This window comes from Drechmeria coniospora, chromosome 03, assembly GCF_001625195.1.
Source record: "Drechmeria coniospora strain ARSEF 6962 chromosome 03, whole genome shotgun sequence".
NCBI lineage: Eukaryota > Fungi > Ascomycota > Sordariomycetes > Hypocreales > Ophiocordycipitaceae > Drechmeria > Drechmeria coniospora.
The window spans coordinates 4,908,685-4,927,444 of record NC_054391.1 but is presented as its reverse complement, the minus strand read 5'-3'; the positions used below and the strand labels follow the sequence as shown (position 1 = coordinate 4,927,444).

The 18,760-nt window shown below is 51.9% G+C and overlaps 6 protein-coding genes and 1 pseudogene across 6 annotated transcripts; 3 read left to right on the top strand and 4 right to left on the bottom strand.

Annotated features, from left to right (window-relative positions):
• Window positions 1-2,811: 2,811 nt before the first annotated feature.
• Window positions 2,812-3,299, bottom strand: DCS_07046 (annotated as a pseudogene).
• Window positions 3,300-4,183: 884 nt separating this feature from the next.
• Window positions 4,184-5,271, bottom strand: DCS_07045 (uncharacterized protein; the record flags this gene model as incomplete). The annotated part of the gene is made up of 5 exons (XM_040804332.1): window positions 4,184-4,213; window positions 4,277-4,285; window positions 4,338-4,363; window positions 4,482-4,661; window positions 4,725-5,271. 5 exons carry the CDS (start codon window positions 5,269-5,271, stop codon window positions 4,184-4,186), a joined length of 792 nt encoding a protein of 263 aa, XP_040654436.1.
• Window positions 5,272-8,348: 3,077 nt separating this feature from the next.
• Window positions 8,349-10,067, top strand: DCS_07044 (nuclear membrane fusion protein Kar5; the record flags this gene model as incomplete). Its single annotated transcript, XM_040804331.1, has 6 exons — window positions 8,349-8,457; window positions 8,537-9,031; window positions 9,100-9,317; window positions 9,373-9,594; window positions 9,645-9,701; window positions 9,759-10,067. 6 exons carry the CDS (start codon window positions 8,349-8,351, stop codon window positions 10,065-10,067), a joined length of 1,410 nt encoding a protein of 469 aa, XP_040654435.1.
• Window positions 10,068-10,767: 700 nt separating this feature from the next.
• Window positions 10,768-11,801, top strand: DCS_07043 (uncharacterized protein; the record flags this gene model as incomplete). The annotated part of the gene is made up of 2 exons (XM_040804330.1): window positions 10,768-10,812; window positions 10,944-11,801. The coding sequence occupies 2 exons, from the start codon at window positions 10,768-10,770 to the stop codon at window positions 11,799-11,801; spliced, it is 903 nt and encodes a 300-aa protein (XP_040654434.1).
• Window positions 11,802-11,935: 134 nt separating this feature from the next.
• DCS_07042 (uncharacterized protein) lies at window positions 11,936-14,384 on the bottom strand (the record flags this gene model as incomplete). The annotated part of the gene is made up of 3 exons (XM_040804329.1): window positions 11,936-13,816; window positions 13,885-14,288; window positions 14,351-14,384. 3 exons carry the CDS (start codon window positions 14,382-14,384, stop codon window positions 11,936-11,938), a joined length of 2,319 nt encoding a protein of 772 aa, XP_040654433.1.
• Window positions 14,385-15,002: 618 nt separating this feature from the next.
• DCS_07041 (DHHC zinc finger domain-containing protein) lies at window positions 15,003-16,408 on the top strand (the record flags this gene model as incomplete). Its single annotated transcript, XM_040804328.1, has 3 exons — window positions 15,003-15,097; window positions 15,208-15,361; window positions 15,410-16,408. 3 exons carry the CDS (start codon window positions 15,003-15,005, stop codon window positions 16,406-16,408), a joined length of 1,248 nt encoding a protein of 415 aa, XP_040654432.1.
• A 308-nt stretch (window positions 16,409-16,716) lies between these two features.
• On the bottom strand, window positions 16,717-17,882 carry DCS_07040 (uncharacterized protein; the record flags this gene model as incomplete). Its single annotated transcript, XM_040804327.1, has 4 exons — window positions 16,717-16,735; window positions 16,794-17,446; window positions 17,515-17,597; window positions 17,660-17,882. The coding sequence occupies 4 exons, from the start codon at window positions 17,880-17,882 to the stop codon at window positions 16,717-16,719; spliced, it is 978 nt and encodes a 325-aa protein (XP_040654431.1).
• Window positions 17,883-18,760: the final 878 nt, after the last annotated feature.

The window sequence follows — 18,760 nt, the reverse complement described above, 5'->3', positions numbered from 1 at the left end:
TGCAAGTAGGTGTACTCCGTATACATGTGCAGTAGGCGTAAGTAAGTGAACAATGGACTAGCGATATGTTTGTACAGTAAGTGTACATGAAGGCCACCAGATCTTGGGGCGGTGGACGGACGTGACGGAGCTAGTCGGATGCTTTCGGATTGCGCGGCTGGAAGATTACGTCTCTGGAATTGCACACCTACTTACAAGTATGTAATAATACTTAAGTGAACTTGTACTTGCAACTACCTAGTACAGTACTGTAAGTATGAGTACAAGTATTAGTACTGGCATTCACTGTTGAAATGGAATTACGGGGTAATACGCCATGTACTTACTTACAACTATGCAAGTAGGTTTGTACAAGTATTCTTGGGAGTCATGTAATCTTAGTACCTACTTCTGGCCGCGTACCTTGCAGTATCAATTCGTATGTACAAGTACAAGTAAGTAAGTATACCTACCTACCTGTACTTACTGCGCTTGCACCGTACAAAGTACGACATCGGTTTCTTGGTACAAGGTGAGCTGTCCCTTCCTTCTACGGGTGCTATCTAGCCGTCCCTGCTCGTGGCTCGCCCGAATGGCGTGACTTTGCTCAAGGGGCGGCAAATTTGCGTCCAGCTCCATGCAGTGACGGGGAAAAGTCGTATGATTTACAAGGCTGGGGCGGATCGAAAACCGAAACGGCATAGACCAATATGTTGCTGGCTCACTCGCTGAATGGCCATCAGCCTTGCAGCAACGTCACCTAGCGAATGGCATTCAGCCATCGACAGAAAGGTGCAAAGAATATTACGTGGTAATTAATGCCATACACCTGTGAATGTTCCAGCAAGGACGGCGTAGTGTGCTGCAAGTACTTACTTACGGTACTCGCATGTATTTCATGGCCGCCCAATAAGAATACCTTGGTACTTACAGGGCTCCGTACTCTACGGGTACTTCACTCACAAATGGTACTAGTTGTTACTAGTTGTTGTACGTAGTGCCTCTCCGTCCCGACACACACGATTGACGGGTCAGATTCGAGAGCGACAGGTACTCTCCTTCGTATCCGACGATGCAATGTGATACGTAGTTGTAGGCGCCTGGCTTTTGCAATTAAGCTTACGAAGAGCCATCGGGGCCAAAGGCACCCCCTCGAAATGGTGGTGCACAAGACTGTTGTTGACGTGCCCTGGCCCGCTCAACCTCGTCCGCACGGGAGGCACAACCGGCAGTAAGCACGGTACTCGCCGACATGCAGGTCATCCATCAGTGCATCATCACATCAAAAGCGATATCCGTTGAGGCAGCCATTTGTGGGCCAGATTTGGCAGCCTGGTCTGGGCTGCTTGTACGGAGTTCGGTAGAGTACCGTAGGAGTTTGTACTTACTGTACATTGATGTACTCCAAACATGTAAACAACGTACTTAAGTTTAAGTATGTACTGTACTTAGGAGAACTTGTACTTACCGTAAGTGCAGTACAGAGTAGGGAGTGCTTGTAAGTACATATATTAGTTGTTGTTACCAGTGCAGTAAATACAAACACTGCATGTACTCCCTCCGTATGACCAGAGTACGGAGTACACCTACTCAGTACTCCGGACTTAAGTACTGTACTTAGTTGTACGGAGTACAGTACTCCGTACTCCGTACATTGTATTAAATACATGTACATGTATACATGTACTTTATCTTCGTCAAATTCTTCACTTACATTTACTGCCAAATTCGTGCAAGTGCATCGGTGGCTGCATCAAGCATGCTACGATTCAGTTCTGCCGAGTGGCCAGAATATCAGACTTCTGTATTACCCAGGTCAAAGTTTCTATATTCTCTTCCTCGACTAATAACGACCTAGTTGTGGCACCTTCGCGATCATTGGAAGTGGACAGGAAGCTGGCGATACATCCTTATCGTTTTACTCGTAGGTGCCAAGCCAAAAAGAGCTTCACTTCGCAACAGTAGTCAGGATAACTAACCATGTGTCCAGGAGACGTGGAGCCGACGACCTCCTGGCACGTCGCATCTTGTTACTACGCCGATAACGGCCACGTCCCTTTCAACAATAGGGCATTTCAACAATAGGGTATCAATACGAGTATGAATAGGCTGCACACTTGTATTCATCACCTACTAGGCGAAACCGCAGTTCGAGCTCGCGGCACATGACGCAACCGCAACTCAGCCGTACACCATGACTATGCGGCAGCTGGATAAAATGAGCAGCCTCCAATTCCATAGCGACCGTGTTGAGGAATCATCGACGTTGTGGCGCCATCGCGGCTAGATCGTGAACTCCGTATCCTGCGGGAAATGGCAATGGTAGGCGGAGCCATCGTTCCTGACGCTCACCATCGGGCGGATGGCCGCACAACCGCTCGTACACGAGGAGCGACGTCGACCGTATCACAATCGTTTCTGTTGGACGCGCGGCTGTGGATGGTGCGTCGCCAACAGGGAGCGTTGGCAGATGGCGGAAGCAGCACTCGCCAAGCCAATATCCTACACTACCTGCCTCGTCTCCATCCTTCTTCATCCTCTCCCATCCTCCTCAGTCCCCGCCAGCATAGCGTATCCACCAAGGAGTGCACGAGGACAAACGGTTGAGCATCAAAGATCATGTACGTTTCGAGAGACGTAGCAAACGTATCAGTGGTTCCTACCTATGGGCCGGACGAAACGCTTCGTGCAATGAACGCATTGGCAAACACGGCCCACAAGACCGACAAGTCGAGGAATCAACTGCCTTCATGCTTCTTGACCAAGTCGAGTGATGCTACCACAAAGGGCTTCTGCTCTCGGCCCAAGTTTCCCCATTTTTCACATGCGACGCTACCTGGCCACAAATGGCTTTGGGAGCGTTCTTCGACGAAGGCAGTCGCCGCACTCTTCCGCTTCGTCCACAATCTCGTGCTTTTCCGACGTTCCCTTGCAGCCCTTGAACAGTTGCTCGCAGTATTTGATCCGGTAGTAGCCAACATGTCCGCATGTCCATCTCTTGTCCACCTGCGTGCACATGCTGCGTGGGGGTGACGCCGTATGACCTGCAGTCGGCGCACAGGCTCCTGGGGCTCCAGAGCCGGAGTCGGGGTCGGTGTCGGGGTCGGTGTCGGGGACGGATCGTCGTCTGTGGCCTGTCGATCCCGCAAGGGCCTGTTTTGCTTCGCTTCTGTCTGCCGCTCCGTCAGACACGGCCGAGGCTTCCGGGGCGACGGGAGGAAAATTGTGCAATGCTCACCCACGCGTTGCGCCTCGTTCGCGATTCGTCGCCACCTCGGTTCCTGGTCTGGGTTGCGATCGATGCGCGCCGAGCTCAGCATTTTATACCGGCGGCCGTCTTATAACAGCAGCGCCTTTTCATCGATTGCTCGGCCCCGACGTCGCCTTCAGGGCATCAGGCCCACGATGCCGCAGCGTGCCGCGTCCGTGGGATGGGCTGTGAATGATGGAAGGGAGGGGAGGTGACACATTTCTGACCAGCAAGTTGGGATGAAAATGAGGGGAAGCCAGCCACCGCATCGGCCGGTCGCTGGGGCGCGCGTTCGGGCTGCTGGCCAGAGGCAATGTTGAAGGAGGCTCGATCACAACCAAAAGTTCGTCGTGCGCGGGCCATTTCATGGACATCTTCGTCTCGTGGCCACTAACCAGAAATGGCAATTTCTCTCCGACCTCGGACTATTACTCAGTCCGCCGGAATTAATCACTAATTCACTAATGCAGAGCAGCGTCCATTCACCGACTACGCTCATATACAGTATCAGATGCACTGACTACATGTAAGCAGTAAATAATATGCAGAAACTAAGGATTCACTGGCCACAATATCGCTGTACCGGCCTAGCGGTGGATTCACTGACCAAGAAGGCAACGCAACGAGTGAAGGGACAGAACCAAAACTGTGCGAGGACGTTCAAGCCTCTCCCTTTCTTGCCTTCCTTGCTTCCTACTTACACCATTCGTGCTTGCGGCGCCTTCGACTGTCCAATTGAGTGCGCCGACATCCTTGGGCCATGAACGAGAGCTACCCTGAAGGCTCGCGAGATTCAACGTGCTGTAGCCGTGGCACTCCAAAACAAATGAAAATCTACTTATTCATGTTCATGTAGCAGTACGTGAATACTGGTATTGAGGCGATGCCCAGTACAAACAAAACATGCCACTGGGGCTATTTCCTGACCACCTGTGACGTTCTGATGAAATTTTGCTATGAATAGGTAAACAGACATTGAATAGGCTATGAAAGATTAGCAAACAACATTGATAGAGTGGTAGGGTGTATCGCTATGTGGGAGCATACTGAAAAGAACTATCAATTCGTTAGCAGACTGAAATGGTCAGAAGTGCAGTGAGAGACTTACACAGTTCCTCGGCGGCTTCTTCACACCTATCATTCATTCATCCATTAGCATGCGAGTGACGATTGGTGAAGAGAGAGAGAGAGTGTGAAAGAATAGGAGAAGTTGCAGCATAGCAGGATGAACCATGAACAATAGGCCACGTACTGGACAAGCTTTGAAACACTGCGTTCCAATCATCCGTTTCCACCCTTCCGCTCCATACCATCTCGAGGCTGTTCCGTAGTGGAGTTTCGGCAAACCAAGTACTAAGAGCGCTATACTTGGTCATGCTCAAACCAATATGAGAATCAGGGGAATCGGCAAGCCTCGCCAACAGGGTCAAGCCTACGTGTGGCAAAGTTAGACGCATGCACCATCGCAAGCAGTAGATTGGTGCTTCTGACGTACCGCGGACGCTAAATTTATCCGAATTGCTGGTCGCATGTAATCCTATCGTCGAAAATTCGTTGATGGAGATCTTCTTTTTACCAAATACCTTCTCAAGATCAATAGGATCCACTGTAGTGATGACTCCGCGAGGTTCTGCGAGAACCTGGACCATTTTGATATCAGGGTCGTTGATGTCGTCATTCGCAAAAGAGACGGAAATATTCCCCCATGTTCCGGCGTCGAAAGCATTATCAAGGCTAGTTACCACGGCCAACATGTCGATCTTGTGATTTTGCCTGTGCGTGAGTTTGCATTCCATCGACTGGGCCGTCGAGTTGCATTTGCTTAGGCCATTTCGAGCAGTCCATGAGTCGACAGCTCTGGTATGGATTTCATCCAGCATAAGCACTTTGCCTTTCTTGAACTTGACCCTTCGGCTTTCCAGTCGGTTCAAGTTGCTGCCATCGTCGGTGATGGGAGTCAACCCAGCAGCCGAACCATGCGGCAAATTCGGGGCAGCATTCGCACCAAGCAGCAATAGCAAGGCCCAAGTGTACGGTCGCATTTTGAACTTGGCAGTCGGGTTTCCCTGGGCTTCTCGAATCTTTCGCACGGTTTGCCACTGCCCTCATGTCAATCCGCCAAACAAAATATGGGCATCTCCGCGGCTTTAAATTGCGGGCGGAATCCTACGGAACTGGGACATGAGCAATTCTCGCCCAAGTACTCCGTACGGAGTACGCTGAACAACTTTGAGGATGCAAGTAGTGCAACTGGGAGCCCGCCGGACCCCGCATTGTGGTGTCCGTCCACCGAGGCTGAACGCTGCTCTGCGTTGAATGGTACCTCAGCCGACCCATGGTAGGTCTGCTCCCAAGTGTGTGAGTAAAGATTCTTTAGATACCTCCTTCGATGTACGGTATGAATGGTGACTCGTGCTGCAGTTGAGGATGATGGAGCCCGAGGAGATCGGGGCCCCGCATAAGGACCGAGTAGGAGGCATGGCGACGACGTCTTAAGATTGTCCACCTTTTCCAGATGAAGGATTCGAGCGTTAAGGACGGGAACGTGCTACGTAGCATGAACGGATGACTTCCCGCATGCCTAGGCCGGAGGGTATGGAGGATGGATTCAGGCTAGGGCATCAAGTTCTGCCGCTGAGAGTACAGGTCCTGGTCATGATGCTGGGTGTGACGATCAAAGGAATACAGTATGGACACAGTCTTCTACCGCCTTGAAACATGGTTCATTGGTACTCGATGGAAGGAATGTCCGTTCTAATCAACACTGTGCATTAAGCCATATCGAGACAGGCCCCAGTATAGATGATATTCTTAGTGCAAGCAGTCCAGCTCCTGGTTACATTTCGGCTGCTCGGGTTAAGGTTGCCCCGCGAAAGTACATATACGCTGCTCACTTCCTGATGACGACAAATCAACGTTCCTACAGCACATGCAGTGTGGCAAAACTTCTTCGCACCTGGACGAGTATGTTGGGATTTTATTTTTCAAGCCGGCGGTCGCCCTCGGAGGCCGTCGGTATCTACGAACAAGCATGTGTACGCACCTACAGCTCGGATTACGCCTATCATCATCATCCTCAACAGGCGCCTATGCCCCTTGTTGCAGGCACTAGAATGGCGGCTCACAATAATAGTGGGAATGAACCACAACCAAGATGAACCAGGCGAGTACATGTACTGTAGGTGGATTAGCCAAGAAACATGTTATTACATGCGGTGCACTCCCTTGCACGATGGCGCCGGTGCAATGGGAAGACGGTAATTAGGAATTCTCAGTTGATGGCAAAGTGGTGATAGGCAGAGCCATGGTCGTTGTTTATTTGTCGACTTGCAGACACACATCAAGTGTGTCTGCCTAGGAAACGAAGAACGCGTGTCTAGGTGTATTCTATCGCAGATGAGGTACACTAAGTCGGTCTCACGAAGAACATAAGATACCACTCACCTCCTAATCCTCATTCCCATCGGCTCCCACCAGACAATAAACTACATGGTTCCAATAGCCGCTCCCACGTTGCTGATGTGCCGATGCATTAGCTCGTGCGGCTGCGATCCTAGGGTATGATACAAGTAATGAATGCGTCCAGTTGTCAAAAAATGCACTAATAGTGCCTGCCTACTTGTGCAAGTAGAACTGGCATGTTGTAGTTATTCTTTGATCAGCCATATCATGACGCTACCTGTAGGTGTATAATGGAGAGCCGGACGACCCAATCCAGAGGGGAACTGACAAAGCTGGGAAATAACGAAGGATCTAATGTCGAAAAAATCGGCCTATTACTACTCCGAGCATGCATACTGCCATCCCGTCGCTCACTCAACCTTTCTTTAGCTGGGCATCCTACGTAGCACGTTTCTGCTTCCACGCGCGTCGTAATCGCAGTGGTGATGCAAGGCGAAACCTGCAACCATGTGTACACTGAACAAATTTCGTCTGGAAGGATGCATATCGTTGCGTTATTCCTCTACTTACACACGTATACCGCACAGTGTAACAGGCACAACCATACACACTCACGCACATACCCCAGTACTTAGACGGAGATGCTCAGGAACAACCTGCACGTAATCGTAATCCGAAAATTAAATGCACTAGTACTCCGTAGGCACGTACGATATTCCCCGAGGAAGTCCCCTGCAAGTACGTGCATTTAGCTTCGCATGCAACATATCATGTGCTCTCACTGCCGTTATAGTGCGAAGCCGAAACGTGAGCTCTTACGAATCGGTCCATGCACAAATTGCAGCATATTTACTGTGCGGTAATATTCCTACTTACCTGCCTTGTTTGCGTTCAGCTGTATTAGACTTCAGCCTGAATAGATTCCTCACTCCGAGGGGATGCACGGTGGAGAGGGTACACGTGTATGAAGCATTCCCGGTCATTGTCGTCCACAAAAGGAGGTCTGCGCTCAGAGGCTGGAGCAATAACAAGAAATCATGTAATAACCATCCTGCATTGCGCTCGTTTCCCAGCCGTGCTCCAGTGAGAGAAGACTGAAATGGCACGACGGTTCTCTTGAACAATGCCAAGATGATGGAACATCACAAGTTGGCAACGTTGGCAACAGTTTGTTGTTGTTTGCCACGACAACGTCTCTGGCCATCGTGTTCGAATTTCAAAAATTCTCCAGAACAGATTGGAGGTTGATTACCTGATAAGTAGTAGAACAAATAGAGCTCTATACTCTCTGATCTCTGTCACACATCTTTCGTTCCGCTGAATGGAAGCTTTTGCTTATTGATTGCGATGCCTACCTGGTGCGACGCAACGAAAACAGCAGGTGCGAGTGAGTAGTGAGTTCTATTAATAGGGAAAGAGCTACCGTCCGCTTGACCTCTGCTTCTCGATACTCTATTTTGCTCTCTGTTCACCTGTTTCATACTTGGAAACACGCATTATTCGCGAATTTGAGTTTGGGTCACAATGCTGATGATGAGACAATAACCTGATATTTCAATGCCAACGACTTGCCCGCCATCGCTTGCTAAAGAAAGCACGTTCATCCCTTCGTTCAGCTCGCAACCTCGAAGCCCCAGTATTGTTCTCCCCTCGAGGCAAATACGAAAGAAGGACAGGCCACTCATCTTCAGCCCACCTCTCAAGGGCGCTCCTCGTGATGCCCGTGGCAGGCGTACCGCCACCTTGGCGATGGCTGGCATGGGCCTTTTGCATTTTCGCCGCCGCCGCCGCCGCCGCCGAGGTTTCGGCCTTCTGGAGCGTTGACGGTCTAGAAAAAGGCAGGCGAACGAGCTCCCCTTGCTCGAATTGCACTCTCGTAGATGACGCTTGGCTGACTCTACCAAGGTGCGAACCCATCGAGCGAATCGCATGTCAGCTACCGTGCCGCCTCGAGAGCAGCGAGACTCGATAGTAGGCCAGACACGTACGTCCTCGCACTGAGAGAGCTGCAGGAGTTGGAGTCGGAGCCGCTCTGCCATCGAATCGCTGCCCGCCTCCTCGTCAATAACTGCCAGCTTCTGGACGGCCAGGACGAGGCAGCCGTCCTGATCGACAGCGGAAGGGCGACTCGAGATTTTGTCGACTTCTTTGCCGCTAGCCTGGCTATATGCGATTTGGAGAGGGGAAGCTTTACCATTCCTCGGGCTTGTTCCAAATTTCGAGAGTCGTCCCTAGCCGGTCTGCCTGTGCCTTCGACGCCGCAACTGCATCTATCGACGTCCGAAATAGACGGTTGTCTCGAGGGTCTTGCCCAGTCGGATTCGGCTTGGAACACGTGGGTGAGCTACAGACATAAAGCTCTGCGTTTTTGCGAAGCGGCTCGCAGCGATAACGAAAAGGGTACGTGCTCGCACCGCCTCGTCACTGTATTGCTTTTAGCAATTGCTGAATGTGCCTATTCCTGCCAGATCAAAACATTCATTTGTACAAACGAATCACGAAGATCCTTGCCAAACTTACGACACAGGTAGAAACAGACGCCGAATCAAGATTAAATACCTTGAACAAGAAATTTCGAGATGCGAGCGCAAACATGGATCGCGTTGCACCATACGTGGACGAGTTGAAAGACAGATTGCTTCAAGTCGAGCAAGTTATTTCCGAAGTTGTGTCTCGGAGAGCGGAAGTACGTTTTCGGTCGCTCTCAAAATTTGATGCTCAGTTGCTAATGGGCTGCCCAGGAGGCCGCGGCGATCGTCCAAGACGGCCTTGCTGATGCGCAGAGTTTGCAGCAGCTGCTCAGTGCGCTCCGAGCCACCATAGTAGACAACGACGAAAAGACTGTGCGTTCACATGAATCCGCCTTGCAACATGTCTCCGATCAAGCCAAGAACGAGATTGGATTTTTCATGACGACGTTAAGCGCCGCACTCATCAGTTCAGCATCGCTCGCCCAGGAACTTGTAGGCTCCCATCCCCCTGGCCTCCTCGTCTTTCTCCTGACGGCGTACAGACGGATGCCCAGTCTAGAACGACCCAAATGGCACAGAAACAAAAGAAAATAGAAGCCGTATGTAACAATCACCAAAAAAAACTGTGTTGGACTTGATGATAACAAGTGCGACAGGGTATGGAGAGACTCGCCGAAATGGCGGACGCGTTGACTGTGAGGCATGAGCATCATCAGCAATACCTGAATCAGGCACAGCAATCGGCAGAACAAGTTTTGCGAACCCTTGACTCTGTTACCACAACGGCAAGTACCTTCAAGAGCTCCATTCTAGATGCACTCGGATTCAGCCGCTGGTGGCCATTCGTCTTCTGCCCAGCGACAACACTCGTGGTAGGGTCGTATGGTCTTCCACCATCTGCGGCTAGAAACATCGCGCTAGTTGGTCTTGGTACGCTTGAAAAACGTGAACATTACGGAGATTGATTGATTGCTGATTCTGTGGTAGGAGAAGTCGCTGGTTTCATGATCACGATAGCAAAAACCCAAAACGGAGTCGTCCGAATTGAAGAGTATTTCGCCGCAGTAAACGACAGCATTCCGACAAGCGCATCTGGGAGTATGAGGAAGTTATCTCACGGGCCCGATGAGCGCACATCAAACGGGTTTATGCAACGCTTTCCCGATGCACTGTAGATATGCGCGGCTGCCATTTATCTGGGGTTTAACATGAAGTTCGGTTTGGCTGGCAGGTTGGGTCGAGCGCCACGAGGCCTCCATGGAATTGGCGTCATTCATTGCTATTACTGGGGCGAAATGGAGAATTGATCATATGGTGCAGCAGCATTCAATGGGTATTGTGGGCAACCGAAGTTCGACATCAGCAGGGGAATCCGTGCTTCTCGACACGAATAGTATATCAAGGGGCTTTAACTTGCAATGGTTGTTATCGATGAAAAGAGGTTCCATGATTCGTACGGAAGTATATGTTACTTCACATTTATTACCATTTTATTTACATTGGACTGCAGCATGGAAGGACGTGGGTTGAAAGAGGGGAACTAGGACGTCATCCAGCACGAAGCAACCAAAACCATACACGACCACTTGGGCAAGCACGTCAGCCACAAGATCACCATCAGTTTTCCGAAAAATCAATCAGGAATCGCGCAAGATATCCGTGGAAATGGTTCCTCAACTGAAAGTGGCCGTCATTCAGCTGTATGCGGAAGTGAGTGGAGGGCCTTTACCCCTCTCAAAGTCCGGTGGCAGACGTCCGAGGCTGAAGGGTGGAACTGCCAATCGAGCCCAGCGAGAGGATCTGTTCAATCTTTGGCTCTCAGACACTTACCGTTACCGCAGCCGATCAAGAGCGCGAGCAACTTTGCCCGCGCAGAATCCTACATTCGGAAGGCTGCCTCCGAAGGCGCCCAGCTCGCCGTCTTGCCCGAGTATCACCTCTGCAGCTGGGCGCCCGAGTTGCCGGCTTTCGTTTCCACGACGAGAGACTCGACAGATTACTTGGAGCAGTACCGGGCTCTTGCGCGCGAGCTCAGGATTGCCATAGTTCCAGGGACCATGCTGCTAGAGACAACGGGCGGCGGTCAGGGGCTGGCCAACGTGGCCTACTTCATCGGCCCGGATGGGGAGGTCTGCGCGCGCTACCAGAAGAAGAACCTGTGGCATCCAGAACGGCCGCACCTCATCGCCGATACGGAGGCGCCGCACGAGCCGTTTGATACCCCTTGGGGAAAGATGGGCCTGCTCGTGTGCTGGGACCTCGCCTTCCCGGAGGCCTTTCGCGAGCTCGTCATTGCGGGCGCAAGGCTCATCATCGTACCGGCTTTTTGGCTGGCCTCGGATGGTGGCGATGGTGTCCGAGTCAACCAGGACAGCGAAAAATTGTTCCTCGAAAGCGTGTGTGTCGCGCGGGCGTACGAAAACACCTGCGCCGTCGTTTTCGTCAACGCAGGGGCCCCTATGGGAAGGGCCGATGCCAAGGACGACCGGGGCAACGAGTACGTCGGATTGAGCCAGGTGGCGATGCCGTTGCAGGGTGCCCTTGGTAAGCTGAAGGCGGGTGAAGGCATGAGCATCGTCGACGTGGACTTGGGCGTGCTTGACGTCGCCGAGGATGTGTACAAGGTGCGGCAGGACATGGCCAAAGCGGCATGGCACTATGCGAGAACTCGGTCCGCACCGGGCAATACGAAGGCATGAAGACTTTGGTTGAAAAAGCCAAGTTGCTTCATAAAGTTGATTTAGGGATCTAGAGAAGTCGCGGGTATTTGATTCAATTGTTCGCCTCCAGACATGCCTTCAAACGCCAACCTCCCCATTGGACGCATAATTGCTTATAAAATTCCATTATAGGCCAGCACTGCATCCAGATATCTCCTTCTCAAGTCGATCCTCTCTTGCCCGTGCTTCTGCACTAGCAAATCCAGATTTCGCCTTGCTTTTCGCGCTTCCTTGGAATCTGGGGATGGCTGTGCACTGTTGATGGCGTCCACAAGACGTAGCCGAGCATCGTCCTTGTCGGTCCAGACACCTTCCCAATTTGTGGGCAACCCTTCTCCGTCCAACAGTCTCTGCATCACCCTAGCAGCGGTATTCGGAACCATTGTCGTACACCTCATGCTCTGGAGGACGATACGTTGAGGGTACCCCAGAGACTGGTAGTATTCGTACACCTCTCTAATCGCCATTCTATTCTCCTCGGCTGCTACTTGATTTGCCGGCCCCGATACTTCAGCCTGGGCTGAGGAGGCAAACGACCCTGGAAGTGTTCGCCTCGCCGGCTTTTCCGTCCGCTGCGGAGACCGCTCTCGACTGTAGCGTGCAAGGGACGGGCTTCTTCCAGCTTGTGTCGTGTCAACGTCAGTGGGTCTTTTATCCAGCTGTATAGGAATGGGGCTCAGTTCCAGCGCTTCGGTTTGTAGCTGCTGAGATGGCGTCACATTCAAGGAGCCCTCTTGACTTTCGATTTCGAGCCTAGCTGGCAACCGAACTTGGGTCTCAAACGTGACCTCGCCCCCTTGTGTTTCAGATTCTTTCGCCTCATCCTGACGCTGTGATGCATCGACCCGCTGCAGCTGTGCCGCATTCGTGAGATGGGAAACACCGGGAGAAGCAGGCTGCAAGGTTCGGGAACGGCGTGTAGAACGAGTCTGGCGGTCCGGTGTGGATGGGGACCCTTCGTTCGTACCGGTTCGTCGTCGCTTACCCACATTCTGCGGCGAAGCAGTTGCAGGTCGTTGATCAATTTGATCAACATGATCCAATGGTCTCTTTCTGCCCATCGACCGAGTTGGGGTCGGGGATGAAATGTTGACTTCGAGGGATCGGCCGTTTTCCCGCCCCTGCACCCGTCCCCTCCCCTTTTCATGCCCTTGGTTCCGTTCTTGCTCGGGGTTTTGTTCTTGCCCTGGCCCCTGTTCCTGTTCCTGCCCTTGCTGCTTCACCTGGTCTTGGATCCGTTCTTGCGCTGGCTCTGGCTCTGGCTCCTGCTCCCGCTCTTCGATGACTTTCTCTTCATTGAATGACACCATCCCATCAACAAACTCGGCCAGGTTTTCGTCGTAATAGGTCTGCAATTCACGCAACACCTGTTGCCCCTTATTCCAATCATATCCAAGGTCCTCGGCAACCCTCATCCAGTCCACTTCAATAATGGGTACCTTTTGTGCAAGGACAGCCTGGCTCAACTCATAGAGGTCAACGATCTTGTCCCCGATCCGGTTTTCTAGTTCGACATCCAAGCCAACCGCTTCAGCATAATCCTTCAGATCGCCGTAGAATCGAGACTGCTCCGCAGCTAATCCGGCATCGGCCTGGATCAGGGCACATTCCGGTGTTATTTGTCTGGCAGACTGATGCGTACCTTCTTGTGTGGCGGTAGAAGGACTTGTCTCGGCGACTAGGGGGCGGCTTGCAGCAGGTATCCTTGGCTCAGGTGTGTGCCCTTGCTGCTGGGTGTTCTGTCGATTGGGCGTCGTGATTTGGGGAAGTTTCCCCGACGACGGTTCAGCTCTAGTCTGATCCAGGGCGGTTGGCGAGCTGCAGGCCACATTTGACTGCGTCGGCAGTTTCGGGCGTGGTGTGACCGGAGGATCCGTGGGCTCGCCAGTTGCTCCAACCTCCTCACCAGCGAGTCGCTGCAGATAGGCCAGGCCGTGGGGCTTCATCTTCTTCACAAATCTACTCCTCCACGACTGCCAGGGATGTTGGGGGTGCTGCGATAAAACTGGTGTTAGCAATACAAGCAGATATGTACGTAGATGGGCTTGTTTTCACGACGGACCTTGAGGCCAAGGTCGTGATAAATGTTATTGCCTGTCTGGTGATCCGGGTGGGACAGCAAAAACCGGGCCAGCAGAACATCTTCCTCATGAGTAAATGGTGTTCTTGTCGTCTTCGTCGGTTGACCTGAACCTGAAGGCCGGGGAATATCTGGGTCGGGGCCGATGCGATATCGATCCTCCAATTGGATAGCGCCGTTGTGGACAGACTCGGTGACAAACTTCCACGACAAAGAACCGGTGAGTGTGTCTTTTCTTGCATGGTCTGCAATCATAAAATCGGCATCTTTCTCCAGAATTGCGACGATGCCACCGTTGCTCTGCATGACCAACTGGTTAGCAATCGCCTTCGTCCCGGGAACGGAGTCGTGGGACCTGCCTTGATCGCGTCGAGGATCGTTGTCCTCTGAGGGACACGTCGAGCGACCCAAAAGGCCTTGTCAGCAAAGATTCCTCGTCCCTTGTCACTGACAGCTCCATGATACGTAACGCCAGTGGCCATCTTGCCGGTCTTCGACCGCCGTAGCCTTCCGCACAGTTGGACGCGTGCCGAACTTGTCACGTCCCCGTTGAATCACGTGCTCGTATGCAATGGGCGACTATGCCGGTGTTGCTTTCCTGTCGGGCGGTATATTCTTGGCATATGAATATTTGTATATAGTAAGGAGTTGCACGATGTGATGGCTCGACATGGCATACACATGGACCGCTGGCCTCTTATCATCCATACTTATAAGTACTTACAGTACTTACACCACACTAGTCGAGGACGGTATTGGCTTCGAATGGGATTCCAGTCAGCGCGTGACGCACTACGCGAGATCACGTGGTGCCCATCACAAGTACCTGGACGGCGGTTTTGTAAGTACAGATACAACACTGCCACACCCCACACTCCTTCCAGCAGCGTGGCGGACTAATTACAGTACAGCGCATTTCAGGTCAGCTCGACGCTGCTGGTGATCGTTCCCCTCCAAACCTCCATCTCAACCATGATATCATTCTGAATCATCGTCGGCCTCAGCTGATAGCTCACTCGTTGCTCGCGGAGTCGGTTTCCGTAGCGGCGAAAGCTCTCATGACAGGGAAGTGCCCAAGGTAGTGACGTGACTGAACAACCATGGCCATGACGCCCTTCAAATGGGCCGTCGTTTTCGTTATCTCCCTCTCTTTTATGGTCTTTGTCACTTTCTTCGGCAGACTTCCTGCATTTAGGTGAGCATCGAACGAAACCCATCTATCATCTTGCTAGCCTCCGGCTTTTCCTATCCAGCTCCTCCCATCTTGATCACTCAACAGCAGTGCTGATAACCTACTCTCCTCAGACGGACTCCGGTTGCTGGCTTGCATAAGCTTATATGGATTCACATCCCCAACGCGGCCTTGGCCCTCGACAACAAGCTCACCGCCGGCAAACTGTCCAAATCTTTATCGCGAGGCTTTCACTACTTCTTGTATGAGCGCCATCCAACAGTTGTCGTACGTAATCTCCCGGCCCAAAGCGCTTTTCACCACTGAACTCGACAGATATTCTTTCTGTCCATTCTCATCGTTTCTGAGTTTTTGTACCTGCCCGAGGCCTGGCCTGTCATTAACACCTTCACCAAGCTCACCGCCGCCATCGCCGTTGTGCTACCATACTTGTTTTTATACCTTGCTTGCGCCAGCGACCCAGGCTACATTACGGTCGAGAATCACGCGTATCACATGTCCCTGTATCCCTACGACCACGCTCTTTTCCACCCAGGTAACAAGTGCAACACCTGCCATTTCCTCAAGCCCGCAAGGTCTAAGCATTGCAGCATCTGCAAACGGTGCATCGCCAAGGCGGATCATCACTGCGTTTTCATCAACTCGTGCGTCGGCTACGGAAATCACCACTGGTTCCTGCTGCTGCTTCTTTCTACGGCTGTTCTGACGACCTACGGTGGCCTACTTGGACTGTCATTGCTGTTGTCGGGGGTGAATGAGAGATATCCGGCCTTCTCCATCTGGAAACCAAAGGACATGTCGCTTAACAGCTATGGCGCCGTCTGGGGCTGGTGCATCCAAAGAAATGTCAAGCTCGGCGCCACTTCCCTTCTATCCATCCTCATCACACCTCTTATCTGGGGATTGCTCATTTATACGCTGTATCTCGTCTATGCCGGCACGACGACCAACGAATCACTCAAATGGTCCGAGTACAAAGAAGACATGCGCGACGGCTACGTTTTCCGCCGACCCTTGTTATCAAATCGCGAGAGGAGCCAGGAAACAGAGCCTCGGTGCGCCAGATGGCCCGTCGAACCGGACCATGTACTAGTCGCAACCTCCGATGGATGTCCTCCGTCAGACCAGGCTCGACCCCAAGGCGATGGCGAGTGGGAGCGGGTATGGAAGCTCGATCGCGTCGAGAATTTGTATGATATGGGCTTTCGTGACAATCTTGCCGACGCATTTCTTCGAGATTTTGCCTTTGGTGGCCGATCGATCGACCCACCGGCAGAACGGATGAACCGTCGTTCTAGTTTTCCACCGTCTTGAAACGGGACGTACACCGTCAGGGCAGGCCAATTACTTCCGCATGAAAAACCAGTGCATATGCAGGAGCAAGTGGATAGATATTGGGTTGTTTTTGGTTAAAACAGAGATTGCGTCTCTCTTCCATCGTTTATGAACGTATCTCATTCCATCGTGTCCACGCGTATCTAGGCCTTGTGCAACCTGCAATGGCTGGATACTATTCAACCCCCCCCCCCCCCCCCCCCAAATGGTAGAGCATGTTCCAGGAGCTGACTACCTCATCCAGACCGCTTTCTTGCCACAAAGTACAGTTGCGACCGGTGCGCCGTCTACAAGATGCTGCCGAATCTATTCTCAAGTCAGCGTCCTGAAACGCCTCGAGCATGCAACATGGTCCAACACTCACCCAAAAGTTTGCTTAATGCACTTGACGTAATACTCGAGCCAGTTCCGCTTCGTGACTTCCTCTTGACCGACCGGGACACCTTGCCAGGCGACGCGCATGACGGTGACATGATCGACGTCATTTTGATCAAACTCAATTTGGAGTGTCGAGTAGTGGCCCGCGGGCCATTGATTCAGCCGCCAGCTCTGTACGATCTTCTTGGGCGAATCCAGTTCCAGATACTCGCCCGAGACGTTACCACCAAAGAGCTCAAACTTGCCACCCTTCTTGGCACCCTCGAAGAGCTTGGGGGGTGAGCGAGTGAAGGCAGCTATCCGTTGCGGGTCGACAAAGGTTTGATATAGCTCTTCCGCCGTCGTGCGAAACTCTTCATTGTCGGTCACGGTCACGGTGTTGACAATGCCCGACGTGCTGGTTGGCGCACTGGTCGGTTGTGAAGACTTGGAAGCAGAAGTTTGTGGGTGGAGCTTGGGGGTAGAGAAGCCGCTGGATGGGTTGGAGCCAGACGCGTGCTGGATATCCTTGCCGTGCTCAGCTATCAGTGCGGGTGCGAGTTTTTGGAACTCGCTGCGCAGCTGGGGGACCAGCTTGGAGCGGACTAGATCCTTCACCGACTGCTTCTCCTTGGATTCGGAGAAGATATCTACGTCAAACTACGCGGGAAATTAGCTACTCATCGAAGCAGAGTAGTCAAGACGACATCAGACGACATCAAACTTACCACATACTCGGCTTCATCGGTATCGTGGGCGATCTCGGGGACGGTGATCGTTCCCGACACCTCGTCCGCATCAGGGGCCGATCCTTTTGGGGAAGTCAGCCCCGAAGTTACACGCGGTACATGTTAGCTCATGCTTCATGCTTACCGGTATACTCCAGGACCAGCTTCACGTCAAAGATGGTAATCACTTTGCCTTTTCGCTGACTGACATCTACGTCCCCATCCAAGCTCTGGACCTTGCTGATCCTGGCTTCGACGTCACCATCCTTGGCCTTAATCTTGAGCAAGTTGTCTTCGAACCATGCCTTGGCCCACTGGGATACATCCTTGTTCACCCAATGCCAGTTGTTAGGGTTGTGCAACACCATCGTGACAACGGCCAAGGCCTGCGCTAGCAATCGCGAAGCAGAAGTCCTAATGGTGTCATATTCATGTTAGCACGAGCCCTGCGACAGGCGGAACAATATGAAAGGTTCAAGAGAGAAGTGTCGCAGTAGTAGATTCAGAAGTGGTCTTGGTGGACCGAGCAGTTTGGTCATCAATGAAGGGAGTACAAGTCACTCTATGACTGGTGCCAGCTGGTGTCTCATCATGAAGGCAGCAAACGAAAGAGAGCGCAAGAAACAAGAGGGCAAAAGGACTTACCAAGAGAGGTTGCTCAATTCGATTGGAGAAGCTCCGTGAGCTTGCAATTGTGGGTGGGAGCTACGAACGGGATTGAAGAAAGGAGGGGATGGGTTGCAGGAATGAGAAAGCTAAAAAAGTGATACTTAAAGAGAAGGCTCTAGAATTTTGCAGGAACCTCGTTGCCCCACCAAGGGGTTGAGGTGTGTGGAAGTGGGGTGGTTTCCGCCCCGTTATATACATACGATACAAACAGTACGGAGAACACGTACTTGCTTGCAATTGAACCTACTTGTACTCCGTACTCCGCGCAGTACGGAGTAATACTTACTTACATGCGGAGTACAACGTAATTACTGTACGGAGTACGGAGTAGGTGTAGTTGTATTATTACAAGTAATACGCTATACTTTAGTACAAGTACGGAGTACTCCGTACTTGGTACAGTACTTAAGTAGAGACCACGCTCAATGTCGCGCCCATATTAATATTTTGGGTCCAGTTTGGTGCAACATACAAGTAATACTCCGTACGGAACCTATGCAATGCACTCGGAACAATGAGCCTATGTTGAAGAAGCTGTGATCTGCTTGTATCCGCAAATGAACTCGAACGCAATACT